The 20,145-nt window shown below is 45.6% G+C and overlaps 1 protein-coding gene across 3 annotated transcripts in view; it reads left to right on the forward strand.

Moving 5' to 3' along the window:
• The window catches only part of LOC116937166 (hydroxylysine kinase-like), a 30,135-nt gene extending 14,268 nt beyond the window's left edge, over positions 1-15,867 (forward strand). For 2 of the 3 annotated variants that reach the window (XM_076062121.1, XM_076062120.1), the window contains 6 exons: positions 213-327; positions 3,867-4,193; positions 7,199-7,341; positions 12,050-12,230; positions 13,351-13,663; positions 14,526-15,867. In XM_076062121.1, coding sequence (XP_075918236.1) covers positions 4,139-4,193; positions 7,199-7,341; positions 12,050-12,230; positions 13,351-13,663; positions 14,526-14,700 — 867 coding nt within the window. In that variant the 5' untranslated portion in view covers positions 213-327; positions 3,867-4,138 and the 3' untranslated portion in view covers positions 14,701-15,867. The remainder of the gene's footprint in view (positions 1-212; positions 328-3,866; positions 4,194-7,198; positions 7,342-12,049; positions 12,231-13,350; positions 13,664-14,525) is intronic. The other variant, XM_076062122.1, reaches the window with a different exon arrangement.
• The last annotated feature ends 4,278 nt before the right edge of the window (positions 15,868-20,145 follow it).

Genomic DNA, 20,145 nt, shown 5'->3' on the forward strand with positions numbered 1-20,145 from the left:
TGAAGGTTCATTTTAGACCACTGTTGATTCCCATGTTATCCCAATACAAATCGATTTTTTTTAGCCTAAGCCACAATTAATCGATTCCAATGTTATCCCAAAGGAAATCGACTCATACATCCGTAACTCTACTATAATCGATTCCTAATGTTATCCCATTAGGAATCGGCACGAGTATAGTTAATCGAAATTTAAATCGATTTTCTCTGCAGGTGACTTGGCGTGGAGTGAATGGGGATGCGGAACTCTTCGTCCTGCACCTCGTCACGTGGTGAAGCAGCCTCGTCACGTGGTGCAGCAGCCTCGTCACGTGGTGCAGCAGCCACGGTGAGCCGAGCCGATCGACATCGGGTGCCAGGTTGTGGTGGACGTGGGGAGCGGTGGTGCAGTGGTTAGCGCACTGTGTGTGTGTGGGGAGCGGTGGTGCAGTGGTTAGCGCACTGTGTGTGTGTGGAGCGGTGGTGCAGTGGTTAACGCACTGTGTGTGTAGTGGAGAGCGGTGGTGCAGTGGTTAGCGCACTGTGTGTGTAGTGGGGAGCGGTGGTGCAGTGGTTAGCGCACTGTGTGTGTGTGGGGAGCGGTGGTGCAGTGGTTGGCGCACTGTGTGTGTGTGGGGAGCGGTGGTGCAGTGGTTAGCGCACCGTGTGTGTGTGGGGAGCGGTGGTGCAGTGGTTAGCGCACTGTGTGTGTAGTGGGGAGCGGTGGTGCAGTGGTTAGCGCACTGTGTGTGTGTGGGGAGCGGTGGTGCAGTGGTTAGCGCACTGTGTGTGTGTGGGGAGCGGTGGTGCAGTGGTTAACGCACTGTGTGTGTGTGGGGAGCGGTGGTGCAGTGGTTAGCACACTGTGTGTATGTGGGGAGCGGTGGTGCAGTGTTTAGCGCACCGTGTGTGTGGGGAGCGGTGGTACAGTGGTTAGCGCACTTTGTGAGTGAGTGTGGGGAGCGGTGGTGCAGTGGTTAGCACACTGCGTGTGTGTGGGGAGCGGTGGTGCAGTGGTTAGCACACTGTGTGTGTGTGGAGCGGTGGTGCAGTGGTTAGCGCACTGCGTGTGTGTGGGGTGCGGTGGTGCAGTGGTTAGTGCACTGTGTGAGTGAGTGTGGGGAGCGGTGGTGCAGTGGTTAGCACACTGTGTGTGTGTGGGGAGCGGTGGTGCAGTGGTTAGCTCACTGTGTGAGTGTGTGTTGAGTTTGTGTGCGTTGGGGTGGTAGCTGTGAACACAGTGGGGACTGTGGTTAGTAGTGAGTAGTACATTATTATACAGCAGTGCCTTAAACTTGTTATTAGATTCAAGTATAACGTTGCAATGACTATTGTTTGCTAAACATAACTTAACATTTTTAATGACTGAGTTGAGTTTATGCGTGCGCTGGGGTGGTAGCTGTGAACACAGTGGGGACTGTCTGTGTACTCAGTAGTGAGTAGTTCATTATTATACAGCAGTGCATCTCATACACACACACACATCTCATACACACACACATCTCATACACACACACATCTCATACACACACACGCATCTCATACACACACACACATCTCATACACACACACACACATCTCATACACACATGCATCTCATACACACACACACATCTCATACACACACACGCATCTCATACACACACACACTCGCATGCATCTCATACACACACACAAAGACAAAGACCCCCGTATAGCCTCAACAGACTCGGGGCAATGGCTGGGAGCCAACACCTATGAAGGCCGGCCCAGCACACGATGGGGTGGGTGGCCAAACACCACGCCCGGCCGCATTTGTCTCCCAAGTGGCGATGTTCACACCCTGCACCAAGTACTCATTTAAGGCTGAGTTGACTTCAAAGACGGAAACAGGAATACTTCTTCACAATTATGGCAAATCGCCTGATGAAGCTGGTTGTAATAATCAGTGAAACGTCATACTCTAATGGTAAATGTTCTGGGTTTACTATCCAATACACCAGTGTGCTGAAGCAGTAACTAATTGGCACGTTTTGTTTACGTGAAATATGCTCTGACTTTAACATAGCTATTTCTGTGACCAGTTACAAGCTAATCACTCAGCTATTTCAATGCTAAATTCTATGCTAATTCCTTTGTCAAGGGGTACCTCTGCAGATGTGTATACTTTAACTTAGCTATTTCAATGAGCCATTTCAATGCTAAATTATATGCGAATTCCTTTGTCAAGGCGCTTTGTGTTTTTCTTCTCACACAGCTTAAAGGTCGTGATCTAAGCGTGGCTTCTCTCACTCCAGCGCTGTCCTCCAGACAGTCTCGTCCCTTCACCTGATGAAGGCCGCTTGTGTTGTGGCCGAAACGTCGTGATTTTTTGTTATTTTATTTTCACCTACGTGACTTTACCCAATAGAACCAAAGAGTATATTTTATACTTTTTGCATTGTTTACAGTCTGGAAGCTACCCACATGGGAAATTTAAAGTTGTTGCATGTCGGGAAGTATGCTAAACATTTCGAACAGACACACATAATCACAAATTTCCCTTTTATATATACAGACGAAGGGGTGGGTGACAGCACCACGCCCGGCCGCCTTTGTGTCCCCAGTGGCGATGTTCACACACCACAGCAATTACTCGTTTTAGGCTGAGTCGATCTAGGGGAGGCCCAGGAGCGGTTGAAATAATCGTCACCGGTGGTGGCAGTGAGCGGGAATTGAACTCGGGTTGCCGGGTTCGTAGCGCAGTGCGCTAACCACTACACTAATTCGTTACGCTTCCACATGCGTGGATCACGTGACAGATTTGACGTCACAGCTCACTTGCCGTGCAAAAAAATGCATTATTGAGCTCCCCCCCCCCCTCCTCCCCCCAGAAAAAACACAAAAGTGTATTTTAATATTTTTTGCGTGGTGTACAGTCTGGAAAGTACCCACATGGCAAATTTCAAGTTTGTTGCATGTCGGGAAGTACGCTAAACATTTTTAACAGACACACATAATCACAACTTTGCCTTTTACATATGTATGGAGATAATTTCGGCCAGGGCTGCCCTGTGTCAGCGACTCTGAAAAACCTGCTGACACCCGGCACACCACGTCCCGTGTGTACCTTTCGCTATCGCCGTGGCTACCGGGGCTGTGCTGCCCACTCCACTTCGCACCAGCGACCCGGAAAATATTCAGTGACAGATTAAGCCCTGATTATTATTCACACAATTACACATCCAGTGGAATTTGAACACGTGATTTTGTGCTTACGGGACAAGGTGTTTACTCGGTGGGCCATAGCTGCAGCTCCCCAATGCTGCATAAACCCATGGTTCTTGTTATAATTCCAGTTACAGTAATGCTACTTTATCAGGCACTGGCTGTATTTCCACTGAAATACACAAGGAGAATTCTCTGTTATTACGAATCTTATATCTGACATGTTTAAGTGGTGCTTTTCTGTTCGGTGAAATGTGTTGCTATTAAATGTGATGCGAGCAAAGAGACGTGTTTATTGATCGCTGATCGATCGATTGACTTCATGGCCAAGCGGTAGCGCGTTGCAGATGTTTGTGGTACGAGTCCCACGACCGCCCCGGTTAACGCTGTGGGTGTATGAACTGTAAATATTGCGCACTGTCTGCTTCACAGTCGGATGCTAAAGATCTCGGAGATGTAATTTAAATAAGTAGTATGCCACGTGTGTCGGCACAACTCTGTAAATGCGACAACTACTGTGGGCTGTCCGTGAAGCGTAGCGCCTCCAGGGTGTAGCCTCGTGTGTACTCTGAGCTTGTTTCGCACCGTACGTAGCCAACCGTGCTCATCGGAGGCGCCTTGCGCTGCACGAATGGAGCGAACGCCAACGTGCACTCGCAAAACCCAAAAGCTTTTTGATTGCCCTCGTTTTGTCCGTTGAAGACGATGCAAGCCGCGCCGCAGGACGATGGCCGCGAGCACGAGAAGCCGTGCCTCAGCGAGTCCCGCGCGGCGGAGCTGGTGGAGCGCCTCTACGGGGTGAGCGTGGCGGGGGTGAGCCCGCTGGCGAGCTACGTCGACCAGAACTACCGCGTGCTGGCGCGCGACGGTCGCCAGTTCGTGCTCAAGGTCACCAACACGTGGGACAGCCAGCGGCCGCAGATGCTCGAGGTGCAGATGGCTATGATGAGGTTCCTGCGGGAGAGGGGCTTCCCATGCAGGAGGTGGTGGACAACATCAGCGGGAAGATCATGTCGCTCGAGAGCATCGGTGAGCTGCGCCTGCGTGGGTCCCGGGAGCAGAGACATTGGAGAAGAGATGTACATAATACTAAATCTTGTTCTACTTGATGTGCGTCTCCATCTCCCTTTGTCTCCCCCTACATGCTAAGGCCTCGGCACAGAGACCCTATCTCTCTGTGCTCCGTACGTTGTGTCTCTCTTTGTGTCTCTGTGTGAACTCCCTTCTACTTAGGTGTCTGTATATATATCTGCGGTTCTATGTTTCCTCTCTCTCTCTTAAATTTAGCTCTTCTATGCCTGATGATGATTGCTTGCGTTGCAATCGAAACGTCGTATGCTATTATGTAATTTTATTATTATTTCTTATTTCTACGTGACTTTACTGAAAAAAACCAGAGTCATTCCTGCAGTCACGAAAGTGACAAATCAAGTTTAATAGATGTACAGTGCAGTACAATTGATTTTGCTGCAACTGAACTCTGGCCCCCACAACATAGCACCACGCAGCAGCCTGTGATGCCTGTTTAATGCACGATTGTCACCCATAGAAGCCCTAATCCAGGCTCAACCTGCTTAGCTTTCAGATCTTATGATAGGGCACATTCCAGGTGATTTAGTCATAGGCTGATAGTAATCATACGAACACAGCATTGGTTTATACTTGCAAAGACAACGATCAATATCCGAGCATGAGGCGGTGGTATAATACTGGGTCGCACTCCACTGACGATAAGTGATGTAAAAGGATCATACTTTTTAGTTTTTGTGAGGTTGGTGGATGTAACGCACTGCTTGTTGGTACTGGCCCAAGGTCCACATTGTGATATTTTGTAAATTCTTCATATATATTAAAAAAACAATGTTTGGTGTGTGGGATGAAACTGGAATGACTGCTCACAGCAAAGCCACACGGACGAGACGATAACATCTGTGGTGAGAGATCAGAAGCACACTTGCTGTTTTCTCATCTACTGACCTGCAGGTTGGTAGATATAATGTTTGTACAGTTCACCGACGCCGCCATTCGCCAACTGCACAGTGTGTTCCACCTCCCCACACCTCCGATGAGCACGGTTGGCTACGTACGTATGGTGCGAAAGAATTTCAACATACTTACAAAACCTAAATCGTAATTTTTGTTTCTGCTTATCTTCCCACGAGACCCTGAGAAGCAAACGTCAAACTCTTTGCATCGAGTTCCGGATTGGCTGACAAGGGGAACACGTCAAACCAAAACCATGTATTACATGAACAAGCATAGACGGGAAAGATATGTCACAAGCGATATATTGTAGAGATATGAGAGAGATTTATTCATGATAAAGGTTTTTGGGTGAGATCGCGTTATTTATAAATGTGTCATAACCCTCCACCACCCGACATAGCCAAACAGTAAAAAAATGTGTCACGTTGACAACAGACAAAATAGTTCACTACTTTAGCCCACCGGTGTGATGAAGAGTGAATCCACAACATTTACAATATTTGAATACGACGTTTCGCTGGTAATTACATCCAGCATCATCAGGCAATTCGCCAGAATGGTGAAGCCCTCACTTGCTCCTGGTCTTAAATAGAGCAGCAGGGTCATGTCATCATTTAACTCATTCAGAGAGAGATTTAATCAGAAATATGATATTTATATGGAAGAGATAGGAGAAAGATCTATCCGCAAGAGGAGAGATTTAGAGAAATGCAAACATGTCGATACAGAGCTTATCTCTCCCCCACACCCACTTCGACCTGCATCGCATCACTTCTATTAATATTATTATTATTGTAATCATCATCGTTACACTTGTTTTCACAGCAGAGCCTCACTGAATATCGGGAGGGTCTTGTCAAACTTTTCAGTTGGGGGGCGGGCGTGGGGGCGACGGTTGTCGTGTGTAATTTCAAGTGAGTATTGCTGACTGAGACATGTACTTAATTAGTTCCTGTAAGGCGTGGCGGGATAGTTGTCCTGTAGACCAGAATGAATTAATTTTGGTGGTTCGGGCTTGGCCCACGGGCTGTAGTTGGGACAACACTGGGCTGCTAAACATTTGTAAAGCAAAGTGCTTCATAGCTCATCAGATTCCTCCAGTAAAAGTACATATTCTGATTATAATGCCTGGGCTAGCAGCGCTCCTTTAAACCCAGGCTCGGGGTTCATCGCGTGAGCTGACATCACCGCCCAACGCCGTGTTTGGAATGCGAAGATCACGGAAAGCCGCTGACCCTTATATTTACGTGATGGAACGAGCGATAAAAGTCGCCTCCTGATGCAGATGGGCCCCCATTCACCCTGCTCCTAAGTAATTTGCTCAAGCTGAACCCAGGGAATTCAGCTAGACTCGTGTGCTGACGTATCCATTCTGGCCCGAACCTGGGCGAATTGCCCGCGGTTCCGGTCAGCGTGCGCTAAGGCACGAGGGTTGCATGCCACGTTGCAACTTTGGCCGATGCCTTACGCATGGGTGTGGCGAGGTATTATTCCTCTCAAATGCTTTATTTAGCTATAGCGGTTTAGACAACAAGGCCATATAGGAATGCGAATTTCGGAATGCGTTCGTGTTATTAATTTCTGCGTTAATAGTACCGTGAAAGAAAGTCATGAGAAAAAAATCACTCCAATTTACTATTTTTTTTGGGGGGGGGGGGGGGAACAGAAATACTCGTTTCAAGTTGCTTGAGAGATTGGCGTTTTAAAGACTACACGAATTTTATGTGCGTTATATATCGGACTTGGCACGTTCATTATTGTTATTAACCATTTAATGCTGAGCAGCAAATTGTCGCTTAATTTCCTAAAAAAAGAATAGTAGCCTTGGCTATCAGTTGAGCAATTCATTAGAGACCCTGTGTAGTATAGCACGTGGGTAATGAACACAGGGCGCAAAGTGGTGAGTTGACACTTTGGCCAGACCTTGGAGGTTCCGATATCAGCTTCCGAACAGCTTTTTATGTTCCAGCAAAAGGAAGCGACGGTGAGATTTCACTAACCGTGGTGACCTCTTGACCTCGGTGGCGACTCCTGCTGTGAATTCTCAGACTGCGGCGAAGGAGAGAAGGAGTTCAACGTGCGGCTGCTCACGAACCTGCCCGGCGTGCTGCTGTCCAGGGTGCTGGTGGATGGCAGCCTGTACTACCAGGTGGGCAAGCTGGCAGCGAGCATCCACCAAGCCCTGCAGCAGGTACGAGCGCACGAGCGCCTCTTGACAGGTGACGTGAGACTGCAGGGATTCATATTCTTGTTGCTTTCGGTAAAGTCACCACGTAGAGGGGGAAACAATAAAATAATAAAAAATATAAAACAATAAAATTCTCACGACGTTTCGACTGCAACACAAGCAATCGTCATCAGGTGTGAAAACCACAACAAGGAAATTTGAAAAAAAAAATTATTGCTGTGGTTTTCACGCCTGATGATGATTGCTTGTGTTGCAGTCGAAACGTGAAAATTCTATTGTTTATATTTGTTTTATTTTATTGTTTCCCTTCTACGTGACTTTACCGAAAGAAACAAGAATATGAGAATATTCGCCAAAGTAAAAAGCCAAAAAAGAAATAACTCGCAAATTACTTCATTGGGAAATGCGGAGCGATAGTTTCCCCAACCCCTTACTGCGACAATCTTCAAAAAAAACTCTTGAGTTTCGGCGAGCCTTTTCTCTCGGTAAGCAAGTGTAATGTGACGTAACGAGCCCACTTGCTCGGAACGTACGCAGCTGTTCATAATTAGCAACGTGAGAGTCCTTCCAAGTGATCGAATGACTGGTTTTCAAGCGGCGTATTTTTGGTTTAACATGTAGGCTTTCGAGACCAATATTATTCATAATAAAGGTTTTTGGGTTAGATCGCGTTTATTTATAAATGTGTCGTAACCCTCCACTACCCGACACGGCCAATCAGCAAAAAAAGTGTCACGTTGACAAAAAGACAAATAATTCACTACTTTAGCCCACCGGTGTGTTGAAGAGTGAATCCACATTTACAGTTTGAGTACGACGTTTCACTGGTAATTACATCCAGCATCATCGGGCAATTCTCCAGAATGGTAAAGCCCTCGCTTGCTCCCGGTTTTATATAGAGCAGCAGGGTGACGTCATCACTTAACTCATATCAGCTTCAGTGATTAGAGGCGGAGGGGGGGGTATTGTAATTATATAATCGATTAGTAATCAGTCATTGGTTATGATTAGTAATGAGTTGTAGATTAGTAATTCTTTCCATCAAAATGTAATGTGTATTATTTAATAATATGCTTCCAGGCCGCACTAAGCCTGTAGCTGTCAGAGCGATTAAAGTTATTCTTGTTCCTCTCAATTTCAATGGATTCTCAAATTAGTCTTTGCCAGTAATAATTAGTTTTACACACCACTGCAACGTTGTCAAAGTCAATTCAGTGTCCTTGTTGACAAGCATGTTCTGCCACTGCCGACAGTTGTGTTTGAGATAATTTAATATTTCTCTGATGTTCTTTTAGTCTTACGCTGATGTTACGTCCCGTCTGTCCAATGTAGCAGCTGCCACATAAACAATGAATCCGATATACACCTTCTGTTGATAATTTAGGTAATGCGTCTTTAGTCCCAGATGCTAGTTTTTTTTATTTTGTGTACTGTACCAAATCTTGCTTTTGCAAAACACGGGCTAATTTGTCAGTTACTCCCGAGATATATGGATTTTTTATTGTTTTAACAATCTGGTCGCTTTCAGCAGTATTGCTTTGCAATCGTGATTTGGCATTCAGTGCTCTGTTAATTTGAGCATTATTGTAGCCATTCTGTCATAGTGCGTCTTTAACGTGGTTAACCTCTCTCACTAGACTCTCACCATCTGACACTGTTTTAGCCCGATGTATGAGCGTCTTGATAAGAGAGGATTTCTGAGCTGGATGATGATGTGATTCTGCATTCAGATAGGTATCAGTGTGCGTTTGCTTTCTGTAAACGCTGTGTGTTATTTTACCGTTTAGGCCATGTCCAAGCAAAATATCTAGGAATGGGAGTGTGTTATTCACCTCCATTTCCATGGTGAATTGGATGGCCGGGTTTTGTGCATTGAGATGATTTAGAAAATCATTCAGTGTATCTTTAGCATGTGGCCAGACAACCAAAGTGTCACCCACATATCTAAACCAAAAGGATGGTTTTAATGTGCTCGAGGCAAGTGCTCTTATTTCAAAGTTTTCCATGTACAAATTTGCTGTAGCAGGGGATAAAGAAGAACCCATTGCTGCTCATTCCTTTTGTTTAAAGAAATTCCCTCTCCATAAGAAGTAAGTGTTATTTAAACAATGGCCAGCAAGTTTCGGAATATCTTTTGGTAAACCGGTATTCTTTACTAGTGTATCAAGTAATTTAAGCGATTCGTCCACTGGAACCTTAGTGAATAGAGAAATCACATCAAAACTTACCAGAATATCATCAGGAGTAAGTTTAATATCTTTAAGCACATTCACAAGATGTTCTGAATTTATTTTTTTATGAATGAAGATGTCCTACCGATGTAGGGCTGTATTTGTTGGGTTATATATTTTGCTAATTGATATGTGGCAGAGCCAATTGTACTGACTATGGGTCGTAATGGGATGCCGATTTTATGAATCTTTGGTAGCCCATAGATTCTAGGTGGTTTTGAGGCCCTTGGCTTAATTTGGTATTGCTCATTTTTAGGGATTAATGAATTTGCAATTATTGCAGTGGTCTTACGTTCTAAAGTATTAGTTGGATCTCGTTTAATTTTAATGTAGGTACTTTCCTCTAGTAAATTTCTAATTTTATTATCATAATCGGCTCGTGACATCACTACAGTAGTGCGGCCTTTATCAGCTGCTAGGATTTGGATATCCTTGTTTACACGCAGCTCTCTTAAGGCTTTTGCCTCGTTAGAGCTAATATTTACTTTTGGAACTTTGCAAAACACAAAATAACACAGCGTTTACAGAAATCAAATGCACACTGATGCCTATCTGAATGCAGAATCACATCATCATCCAGCTCAGAAATCCTCTCTTATCAAGATGCTCATACATCGGGCTAAAACAGTGTCAGATGGTGAGAGTCTAGTGAGAGAGATTAAACACGTTAAAGACGCACTACGACAGAATGGCTACAATAATGCTCAAATTAACAGAGCACTAAATGCCAAATCACGATTGCAAAGCAATACTGCTGAAAGCGACCAGATTGTTAAAACAATAAAAATTCCATATATCTCAGGAGTAACTGACAAATTAGCCCGTGTTTTGCAAAAGCAAAACATTACAGTAAGATTTGGTACAATACACAAAATTCAAAAACTAGTATCTTGCACTAAAGACGCATTACCTAACTATCAACAGAAGGTGTATATCGGATTAATTGTTTATGTGGCAGCTGCTACATTGGGCAGACGGGACGTAACATCAGCGTAAGACTAAAAGAACATCAGAGAAATATTAAATTATCTCAAACACAACTGTCGGCAGTGGCAGAACATGCTTGTCAACAAGGACACTCAAGTGATTTTGACAATGTTGCAGTGGTGTGTAAAACTAATTATTACTGGCAAAGACTAATTAGAGAATCCATTGAAATTGAGAGGAACAAGAATAACTTTAATCGCTCTGACAGCTACAGGCTTAGTGCGGCCTGGAAGCGTATTATTAAATAATACACATTACATTTTGATTTAAAGAATTACTAATCTACAACTCATTACTAATCATAACCAATGACTGATTACTAATCGATTATATAATTACAATACCCCCCCCTCCGCCTCTAATCACTGCACCTGATATGAGTTAAGTGATGACGTCACCCTGCTGCTCTATATAAAACCGGGAGCAAGCGAGGGCTTTACCATTCTGGCTAATTGCCCGATGATGCTGGATGTATTTACCAGCGAAACGTCGTACTCAAACTGTAAATGTGGATTCACTCTTCAACACACCGGTGGGCTAAAGTAGTGAATTATTTGTCTTTTTGTCAACGTGACACTTTTTTTTGCTGATTGGCCGTGTCGGGTGGTGGAGGGTTACGACACATTTATAAATAAACGCGATCTAACCCATAAACCTTTATTATGAACAACGTATTTTTGTTGTTTCCCCCCCAAATTTTATTCCAAGCGTCGGGGTGGAGCGGTGGCGCAGTTGTGCGCACACTGCGCTACGAACCCGGCCACCTGAGTTTTATTTCCGGCCACGGCTAACATTCGTGGCAAGTGATATCTGAACCAGTCCTGCCCCCCCCCCACCCCCCCTTGTCCTCTATCCTTCACCAACCTACACTGACCAGTTTGGCGAAGTATGGTCAAACACCCTACATGACCAACACTGAATACGGCAGTGCCTTGATAAGGGCTGTATGAGTTGTGCTAATTGGTGCCATGTCATGAGATGGAAAAAAACATCTCATTCTGTGCATCACCTCTGGTTAGAGAATGGCCCACAGAAGGTGATCTCACAAAACTACTTCTCAGATCCATTCAAGTGTCCTGTTATTCACAAATACCAATCAAACATTTGCCAGCCGCACGCAGGACTTGGGCAGCCCCACCCTCAGCTGCATAATAAGTCTAGATTTTTAGCTTTCGTGACTGCAAGGATTCATACTCTTTGGTTTTTTCGGTAAAGTCACGTAGGTAAAACTATAAAATGATAGAATGAAAAAAAATGTAGTTTTTTCATTTATTCTTTTATTTTATAGTTTTACCTACGTGACTTTACCGAAAAAAACCGAAGAGAAAATAATAAGTCAAGGAGAACATCTTTTCTGAAACGAAGACTATCCTTTGCTAGCTTGACGTTTTGCTGCCTTTAACTTACATGTGTACTCAACTGGCCAATGCTATGTTAATCTCGTATTGCATTTTTTGTCATCTTACCGCCTTCGTTTTTAAACATCTGCATAGTTTGAGCACCCGTTCCTGCACTCCCTGCAACGAGACGATTTCATCTGGAACCTATCAAACACCCACCTGCTCGAGTCCTACCTCTTCACTCTGGACGGCGACCCCAACCAGGGTCTGGTCAGGGAGGTCATCGCCAAGTTCCGCGAGGAGATCCAACCCAACCTGCACAAGTTTACCAGATGTACGCTCGCCTCGCAGCTTCACCCGGGACGTAGCTCCATGCCTCAGGGGGCGAGGGGCGCTTCAGGCCACCGACGAGGCCTTGAAGCCACGACGGGTGCCGCGTACGTGTGTACGTTGAACTTCTTTTGCACCGTACGTAGCCAACCGTGCTAATCGGAGGTGCGGGGGAAGGACAACAAACTAAACACAAAAAATCAGTTCAAAAATAAATTAGTGTTCAATCTAGGTTTAAAAGTGCATAGCTCCAGTGCCTTCCTAATATCGGAAAGAAGAGCTTTTCAGACGGCCGCAGAAGTGCATCTGAAAGCGCGCGATGCGGTGACCGTCTTTGTTTGTTCGATGGTTAGCCAAAAGCCGCTGCGAGGATCACCCGAGTTCGCATGATGGTTTATGCTGCTTGACGAGATCAGCAAGGTATTGTGATTCATTTGTGGCAAGCATTTTCTTTGCAATGTGCTTTACGTGATTACTTTTACCCAGCATACACAGATGCATTACAAGGCATGCATGTAATGGGGAACACTCGCACAGACACTGATCACAGGTGAAATCAAATGACAGGGTTATTACATTCAGACTACCAAATCATTTTTCAATGCATGCTAAATTGTGTTCAACAGTTTTTGTTACACATATACTCTTAATAATAATGTACAGCCCTTTGTCAATGCACTATCTGGACGAAGGCTTTCCCAGGCTGTGTAGGGTCATGGGGGTTGTTTTGCCACCTTCACCATGCTGGTCGGTGAGGATGTAGGTAGGATCCCAGGACTGGTTCAGATATCAGTGATGTTCTCCATGGCCGGGAATCAAGGGCTCGTGATGCGGTGTGCATACCACTACACACCGCTCCATATCTCGCCCCCGTGCAGGGTTGTACGACGCTGGTGGGTTATTGTAATTCTGTGCCTTTGAAGGCAGGAGAAGAAGTTGGTGATTCACTGAGACTCTGCGGGGGCCATTCTTAGACTCGCACACGCGGCTTGCGCAACCCCAATCGTGCAGCCGGAATAAAAACGTCACGGGCACGAACGATGACGACGGCGACGAGGGGAGGACGGTCAACAATAAAAGACAACGGACGAAATCAAATTCGACGTTTTCCCCCCTCGCCGCAGGCATAATCCATGGTGACTTCAATGACGACAACATCCTGGTGCAGGAGGTGGCCGCAGGAAGCGAGCAGCAGCAGCAGCAGCAGGGGCCCAAGTCGGCGGAGGGAGCGCCGCGGCACCGCGTCTCTGGCATTGTGGACCTCAACTCGATGATGTTCGGCTACCACGTGTACGACCTGGCCATAGCCATCATGTACATGATGGTGGAGAGCGGCGAGGCGATGGAGGCCGGGGGTCACGTCCTGGCCGGCTACGAGAGCGTGCAGGCCCTCACCGAGGACGAGAGGAGGGCCGTTTACTTCCTGGTGGCGTGCAGGTAAGAGCGGAGGGGGGCCGGGGCAGTTCGGGTCGGGTCTGCCCGGATCGCCGTTGGCCGCATCGGGAAACGTTGGCTTCAAAAACCTGTGGCGGTTGCGTAACGAGAATTAATCCAGGTCTGGCGAGAATCCGATAAACTCGATGATTGTGCGGCAAAAAAAAAGTGCTTTATTTTCTTTGGTTCTTTCGGTAAAGTCACGTAGAATGAGAATAAAATAATAAATTGATAAAATAACAATAATATTCTCACGACGTTTCGGCCACAACACAAGCGGCCTTCATCAGGTGAAGGGACGAGACTGTCTGGTAGGACAGTCCAAAGAAGATGAATCATTGCAGTCACGAAAGCTTTAAATCGAAACGTGCTTTATTATTTATTTAAAGCTCTTCATCAGACCAATGATGAATGAAGGTCTTGCCAATGCCATGTCGATCGTCGCGGTAGTTGACCATACTTCACCATGCTGGTTAATGTGTGTTGGTGAACGGGGGGGATCAGTAACAGTTAAGACATAATAATGCTGATTACCATGATGTTGCTAACAGCACTTTTACGGATGCTGCTGATGACGGTGATGATGATTATAGAAAAGACACTCATAGCGATGTTGTTTACGATCATGTTGCTGATCACACTGCTGCTGCTGCTGGAGACGAGGAAGATGAAGACAGCGACTTTCCTTCTGCTGGCACTTCTGCTGCTGACCACGAGACTTGATCCAACTATGGCTGCAATTCCTGGACGCTAAAATCCCAGCCGATCAACAAGTCGGCAGCAAAAACCCTCTTGAATAACAAACGATATTAACCGTCACGACAGCAACGGCGACAACAACAACATGGTCTACTTTTCCCCGCAGGTTCTGCCAGTCGCTGGTCATGGCCCGCTACACGATCCTGCGATACCCGCAGAACGCCGACTACCTGCTGATAACGGCGCGCACCGGCTGGGTGAAGCTACGCGAGCTCTGGACCAGGGGCCTGGAGGACATGCAGAGGCTGTGGTCCGATATTGCGGCACGGTACAGAAACTAGAACCGCGGTGGAAATCGAGACGGACGGCGAGGAGAGAGAAGGGGGAGTTTGGGGTCGGGGGGGGCCCACCGTGAGACACGTCCTCCCACTCGCCCCACCGGTACCTCCCGAGGCTTCGCAAGGAACCGGTTTCAACTTGAACGTGGCGCCGTTGGTTTTGGACACGTGCGATCTTTGAATACGGAATCTGAAAAATGTGAATTGCTCATGCCAGGCACTTAATGCATAGGGGAGGTTTTTCGTAGCTTCAGGTTAGGAACGTATTGTTGCTGCATCCAGCGCTGTTGACAAAACGGCATTCACATGCGCATCCGTGGGTGATAATAATAATAATACTGTCAGAATATTTTTTTCCCGTTCATTTACTCAGGAAATCCTGACTGTTTCTGAGATTTTGTATTCATGAAGTTCCAGCGTTCAGATGTTCGACCAATTCCTTTGTAGCTTGTTTGGCTCGTGAGAGGAAACCGGAGTAACTCGGAGATTACCTGTGCATACGAAAGGTGGTGGGGGGGGTAACACTCGACAACTGCATAGATGTTTTATATTTTTATTATTTTATTGTTTCCCTGCTACGTGACTTTACAGAAAGAACCAAGAATATAAAAAGCGTCACCGTACACCGACATCTGTTGGCCAACTTGCAGCGCAAGGCATAAAACGTCTGCTTTTCCCAGACAGTCTTCAAATTAAGCACTAAACCCAGGCTCTTCCCCGGTTGAGCTTCAAAGATCTGACGAGATTTGGTGCATTCTGGGTTAATTTTGTTATTTTGTGAGTTGCAGTTGCATTCAGATATTTTTGTTAATCTAAACTACAGTTGACCTTAGAACCCTCAGACACGGGCGTGGGGAGTCCTGGCCTCGTGAAAGATCAGTCGACTTTCTTGCGTTGCCATGACCTTCCACTCGGCGGACTTTGGGAACGGTAGTGTGGTGGGGGTGGTGGGTGTTTGATGATTTTGCTGTAAAGGTTTCCTCTACAAAAGTGGGACACTCCTGGGTTTTGCCACCAAGTACTAAGTCATGTTTTGCAGAGGGGTCAAATACTTATTTCCCTCATTAAAATGCAAATCAATTTATAACATTTTTGACATGCGTTTTTCTGGATTTTTGTTGTTGTTATTCTGTCTCTCACTGTTCAAATAAACCTACCATGAAAATTTTAGACTGATCATTTCTTTGTCAGTGGGCAAACGTACAAAATCAGCAGGGGATCAAATACTTTTTTCCCTCACTGTAAGTTCGATTACAGGGAATGACTATAACATGAATTGGAAGTGATATCTGGACCCCTTCAAACAAACCGCATTGACCAGTGTGGTGCAGTATGGTGAAGCAACCCATATAATATGGGGAAAGGCATCATCCAGCAGTGGATTGATCTGAGGCTGTGAAAATTGGCTAAGCCTCGAATGCAGATGCACCACGTATACACTGCCGCCTCCTGTCTTATGCCATTGCCGACGAGAATGTTGCGTTCTCATACTAAATTAAAACTATTTTTTATTTTACCGGGGCCCACTGAGCTATAAAGCTCTTTTTTTTTAGAAGTGACCTGGCCACAAATTATAGCTCAACGAAGTGGCTTATCGTGTGAAAATTTCTAGCAGCCAAATACTCCAAACGCATGCTTCTGAATTGGGAGGGAAAAACCGGAGGACTCGGAGAAAAAGCCACACGATCAAGGGGAGAACATCCAAATATACAGCAGCAGGCATCAGTCGAGATCGAACCAACGACCTCCTGTATACCAGGCGAGATAGTTAACATCTGGCCACTGTGCTTGCAGCCCATCTTACCCGAGTGAATGTGAGCTTGCATTCTGTGCTCTGGTAACCCGAAAGTACACCGCCAGTTTTTCAGGTCGCCCTATCCGATGAGAGCGATCAAACACGAAGCGCGATTCTCAGAGACAGCAATAATATAATCCCATTCCTCTAGAATTACTGTCAGCTGTGCCCCTATGATAGGAAAGGTTATGCCACTCTTCAGAGGTATGGGGTGCTCTCCTTTCCTTCTCACCTCATCTATGCCAACCGTGTCACGATGTATTTATTTCAATTGTGCCTCTCGTTCGCCAGTCTGATTCTTCAGCTTGTGTACGTCTTGTATCGAGTAGGTGGTGTGGCCAACACCACGCCAAAGGGGCCGTCCATAAATGACGTCACGCACCTGGGGGGGGGGGTGTCAGACATTTGTGACGATGCGTGACGAGGGGGGGGGGTGATAAATGTGACGTCACATCAAAATGCGCAACTTTAAATAAATATAGACAACACGTTCCACTTAATTAAATAGACTTGTTAATAAATGTTTTCTCCTACAACATCAGAGTGCAGCGGCACAATAAATACGCACTACAATGACAATAGTTTAAAGCGATTTGAAGCATGTTTTATCTTTCGATTTAAAGCTTTCGTGACTGCAATGATTCATCTTCTTTGGTTCTTTCGGTAAAGTCACGTAGAATGAGAATAAAATAATAAATTGATAAAATAAAATAACACAATAATATTCTCACGACGTTTCGGCCACAACACAAGCGGCCTTCATCAGGTGAAGGGACGAGACTGTCTGGTAGGACAGCGCTGGAGTGCTGTCCTACCAGACCAAAGAAGATGTTTTATCTTTTTTTTGGGGGGGGGGGGGTCAGACATTTGTGACAATGACGAGGGGGGGGGGTCAAAAATCGTCCAAAATCGCGTGACGTCATTTATGGACGGCCCCAAAGCCGCTTTTGTCGCCCCAATGCTGACGTTGTATCCACAGCACACCAGGTACTCATTTAAGTCTGCGCCGACATAATTGAGGCCCAGGAAGTCACCGTTGTGACCACATACACACGCACGAACATTCGCCAATGCGTCATCATCGCCACTCCGATCACTTGGCGGCCGACGACAACGACGACGACGATGTCTGGGGCAGCTCTACCCGATGCAAGGATTCTGCCGACGGATAAAGGCTCCTCCTCCCGTGCGCCTCTGGCGATGCCCCCCGAACAGCGCTGTGCCGAGATGGCTGCGTCAACGGCGGGCGCTGCGCGGCTCCCTGGCGTGTGCACCTGCAGGGACGGCTACTCGGGGCTTCGCTGCCACAAGCGTACGGCCACCATCTGCTGCTGCTGCTGCCGCCTCTCAAATCCCCGCCGTCAACTCTTCGTAGAGAGAAATTGGGGGGGGGGGTATCCGATTGGGATTTCCTTGGCATTTTTCCCTCTAGTCCTCTGCATTCTCAAACTGAAGTTTGTGGGCCAGTCTTCCACGGTCCATTCGCATCTCCCATTAGTCGCCATTGAAGTGTTAATTGGACCGTATCGCTGCATTGTATTGCAGGCTGCTGATTTTGTGGGAGTTGAAAAGTGGGCCGCAGAAAGGTGTATCTACTGGCTTTACGAAACACCTGTTGTAGCCTATAGTTACCTGTGTACTAGAGGACATCGAAAGAACTGGTTAACTCCTTGGCAGGTCGGTAAGCTGTACAATGTGGTTATTTATATAAGCATCGTGTCTATCTGTTGATTTGAGAGCTGGAATCGAGACATTCTTCCATATAAGCTGGTATGCTTGATTTGTCACATCGTGTTCCCTGAGATATCACAAATAGTGGCATCAAATGACTGCATCTAACAGAGAAATCCATTTTGATTTAAAGCTTTCGTGACTGGAGTAATTCATATTCTTAGTTCTTTTGGTAAAGTCACGTTGAAGGGAAACAATAAAATAATAAAATATATATAAAACAATAAAAATTCTCACGACGTTTCGACCATAACACAAACGGTCGTCATCAGGTGTGTCGGTTTGCATACATTTTTTTTTTAAAACGGTGTATTTATTTATTTATAAAAACGTTAGCGCCGTGCGTAGCGATTTGGCAGTTTATTTAGAAGGACTAGTCCATCTATCTTCTTTGGTTCTTTCGGTAAAGTCACGTAGAATGAGAATAAAATAATAAATTGATAAAATAAAATAACACAATAATATTCTCACGACGTTTCGGCCACAACACAAGCGGCCTTCATCAGGTGAAGGGGGCGAGACTGTCTGGTAGGACAGCGCTGGAGTGAGAGAGCCACGTTCAGATCACGGCTTTTAAGCTGTGTGAGAGGAACAAAGAGCCTTGACGAAGGAATTAGCATAAAATTTAGCATTGAAATGGCTGAATGATTAGCTTGTGACTGGTCACAGAAATAGCTATGTTAAAAGTTAAAGCATACACATCCGCAGAGGCACCCATTGTTAAAAGGAATTAGCATAGAATTTAGCATTGAAATAGCTAAATTAAGGCATACACATCCGCAGAGGCACCCCTTGATAATGGGATTAGCATAGAATTTAGCATTAAAATGGCTGAGTGATTCGCTTGTAACTGCTACAGAAATAGTTACGTTGAAGTCAGAGCATACACATTCACCGAGGCACTTAGTACAAATCAAACAGGAGAATTTAGCATTGAAATAACTAGGCGAATTTAGCATTGAAATAACTGGGTGATTTGCTAGTGACTGGTCACAGAAATGACTACACATCTGAGCTATTCACAGTACTATATAGTGAACCAATAAAAACTAAAATATAAATTACCTTCATGTTATCAATAAACTCTATATTCTCCAATCAGCTAAGCTACCAACCATAAGTCGTTATATATCACAATGCTATATGGTGAAAAAATGGGTGGATTCTTACCCTCAAATTTCCGTACCACGGATAGCTACGGGCCCCGTTCAGACGGACGAGTTCGTCCATGGTCGGAACAGAGGAGGGGGAGAGAGACAGCTGCGAAGCCCTAGTATACTCCATGTTGTAAACCATACCATTAACCGTGGTGTGAGAGGTATTAAGAGGCAATGCTGGCGAAAGAGCTGCGGTCTGAAGGTCATCGTAAAATTACAATTAATTAAGAACAGAAATGATTTAACACATCTTTCCAGTGGTTACTAAGCCTGAATCCATCTTCTCGGTTAAAATTGTCTCTGTGCTTGTATATGTGAATGGCCTCATGAACGAATCTCTCATGGTAGCCAGTTGGTTTGCAAAGAACCTCAATGTCATGTGAGCCCACTGAATTGTAACAGTGATCTGCCACGGCAGAGGAGTTCGTCTTACCGTGTTTCAAGTCTGCTTTATGTTCACGGATGCGGTCCGAGATATGTCTTTTGGTTTCTCCAATGTAGCTACTACCACAGAGGCACTTTAGTTTGTAAACGCCCGGGTACTGTATGTCTGGAACAGCATCTTTTACAGATGGAACTAAATCACGGATTTTATGTACTGTGTTGAATCGGACCTGGATCTTGTGTTTATTCAGGATTTTGGAGATCTTTTTAGTGACCCCTGCAATGTAGGGTAAGGTGATGGTTTTGAGTGGCTCCACAAGAGGATCCTTCTTCATGACTGGAGTGATGGCTTTGCGGATTGTGTAGTCGGAGTAGCCATTA

The sequence above is a fragment of the Petromyzon marinus genome, unplaced genomic scaffold (assembly GCF_048934315.1).
Source record: "Petromyzon marinus isolate PM22_M1 ecotype Great Lakes invasive population unplaced genomic scaffold, UKy_Petmar_22M1.pri1.0 PM_G_Scaffold_50, whole genome shotgun sequence".
Classification (NCBI taxonomy): Eukaryota; Metazoa; Chordata; class Hyperoartia; order Petromyzontiformes; family Petromyzontidae; genus Petromyzon; species Petromyzon marinus.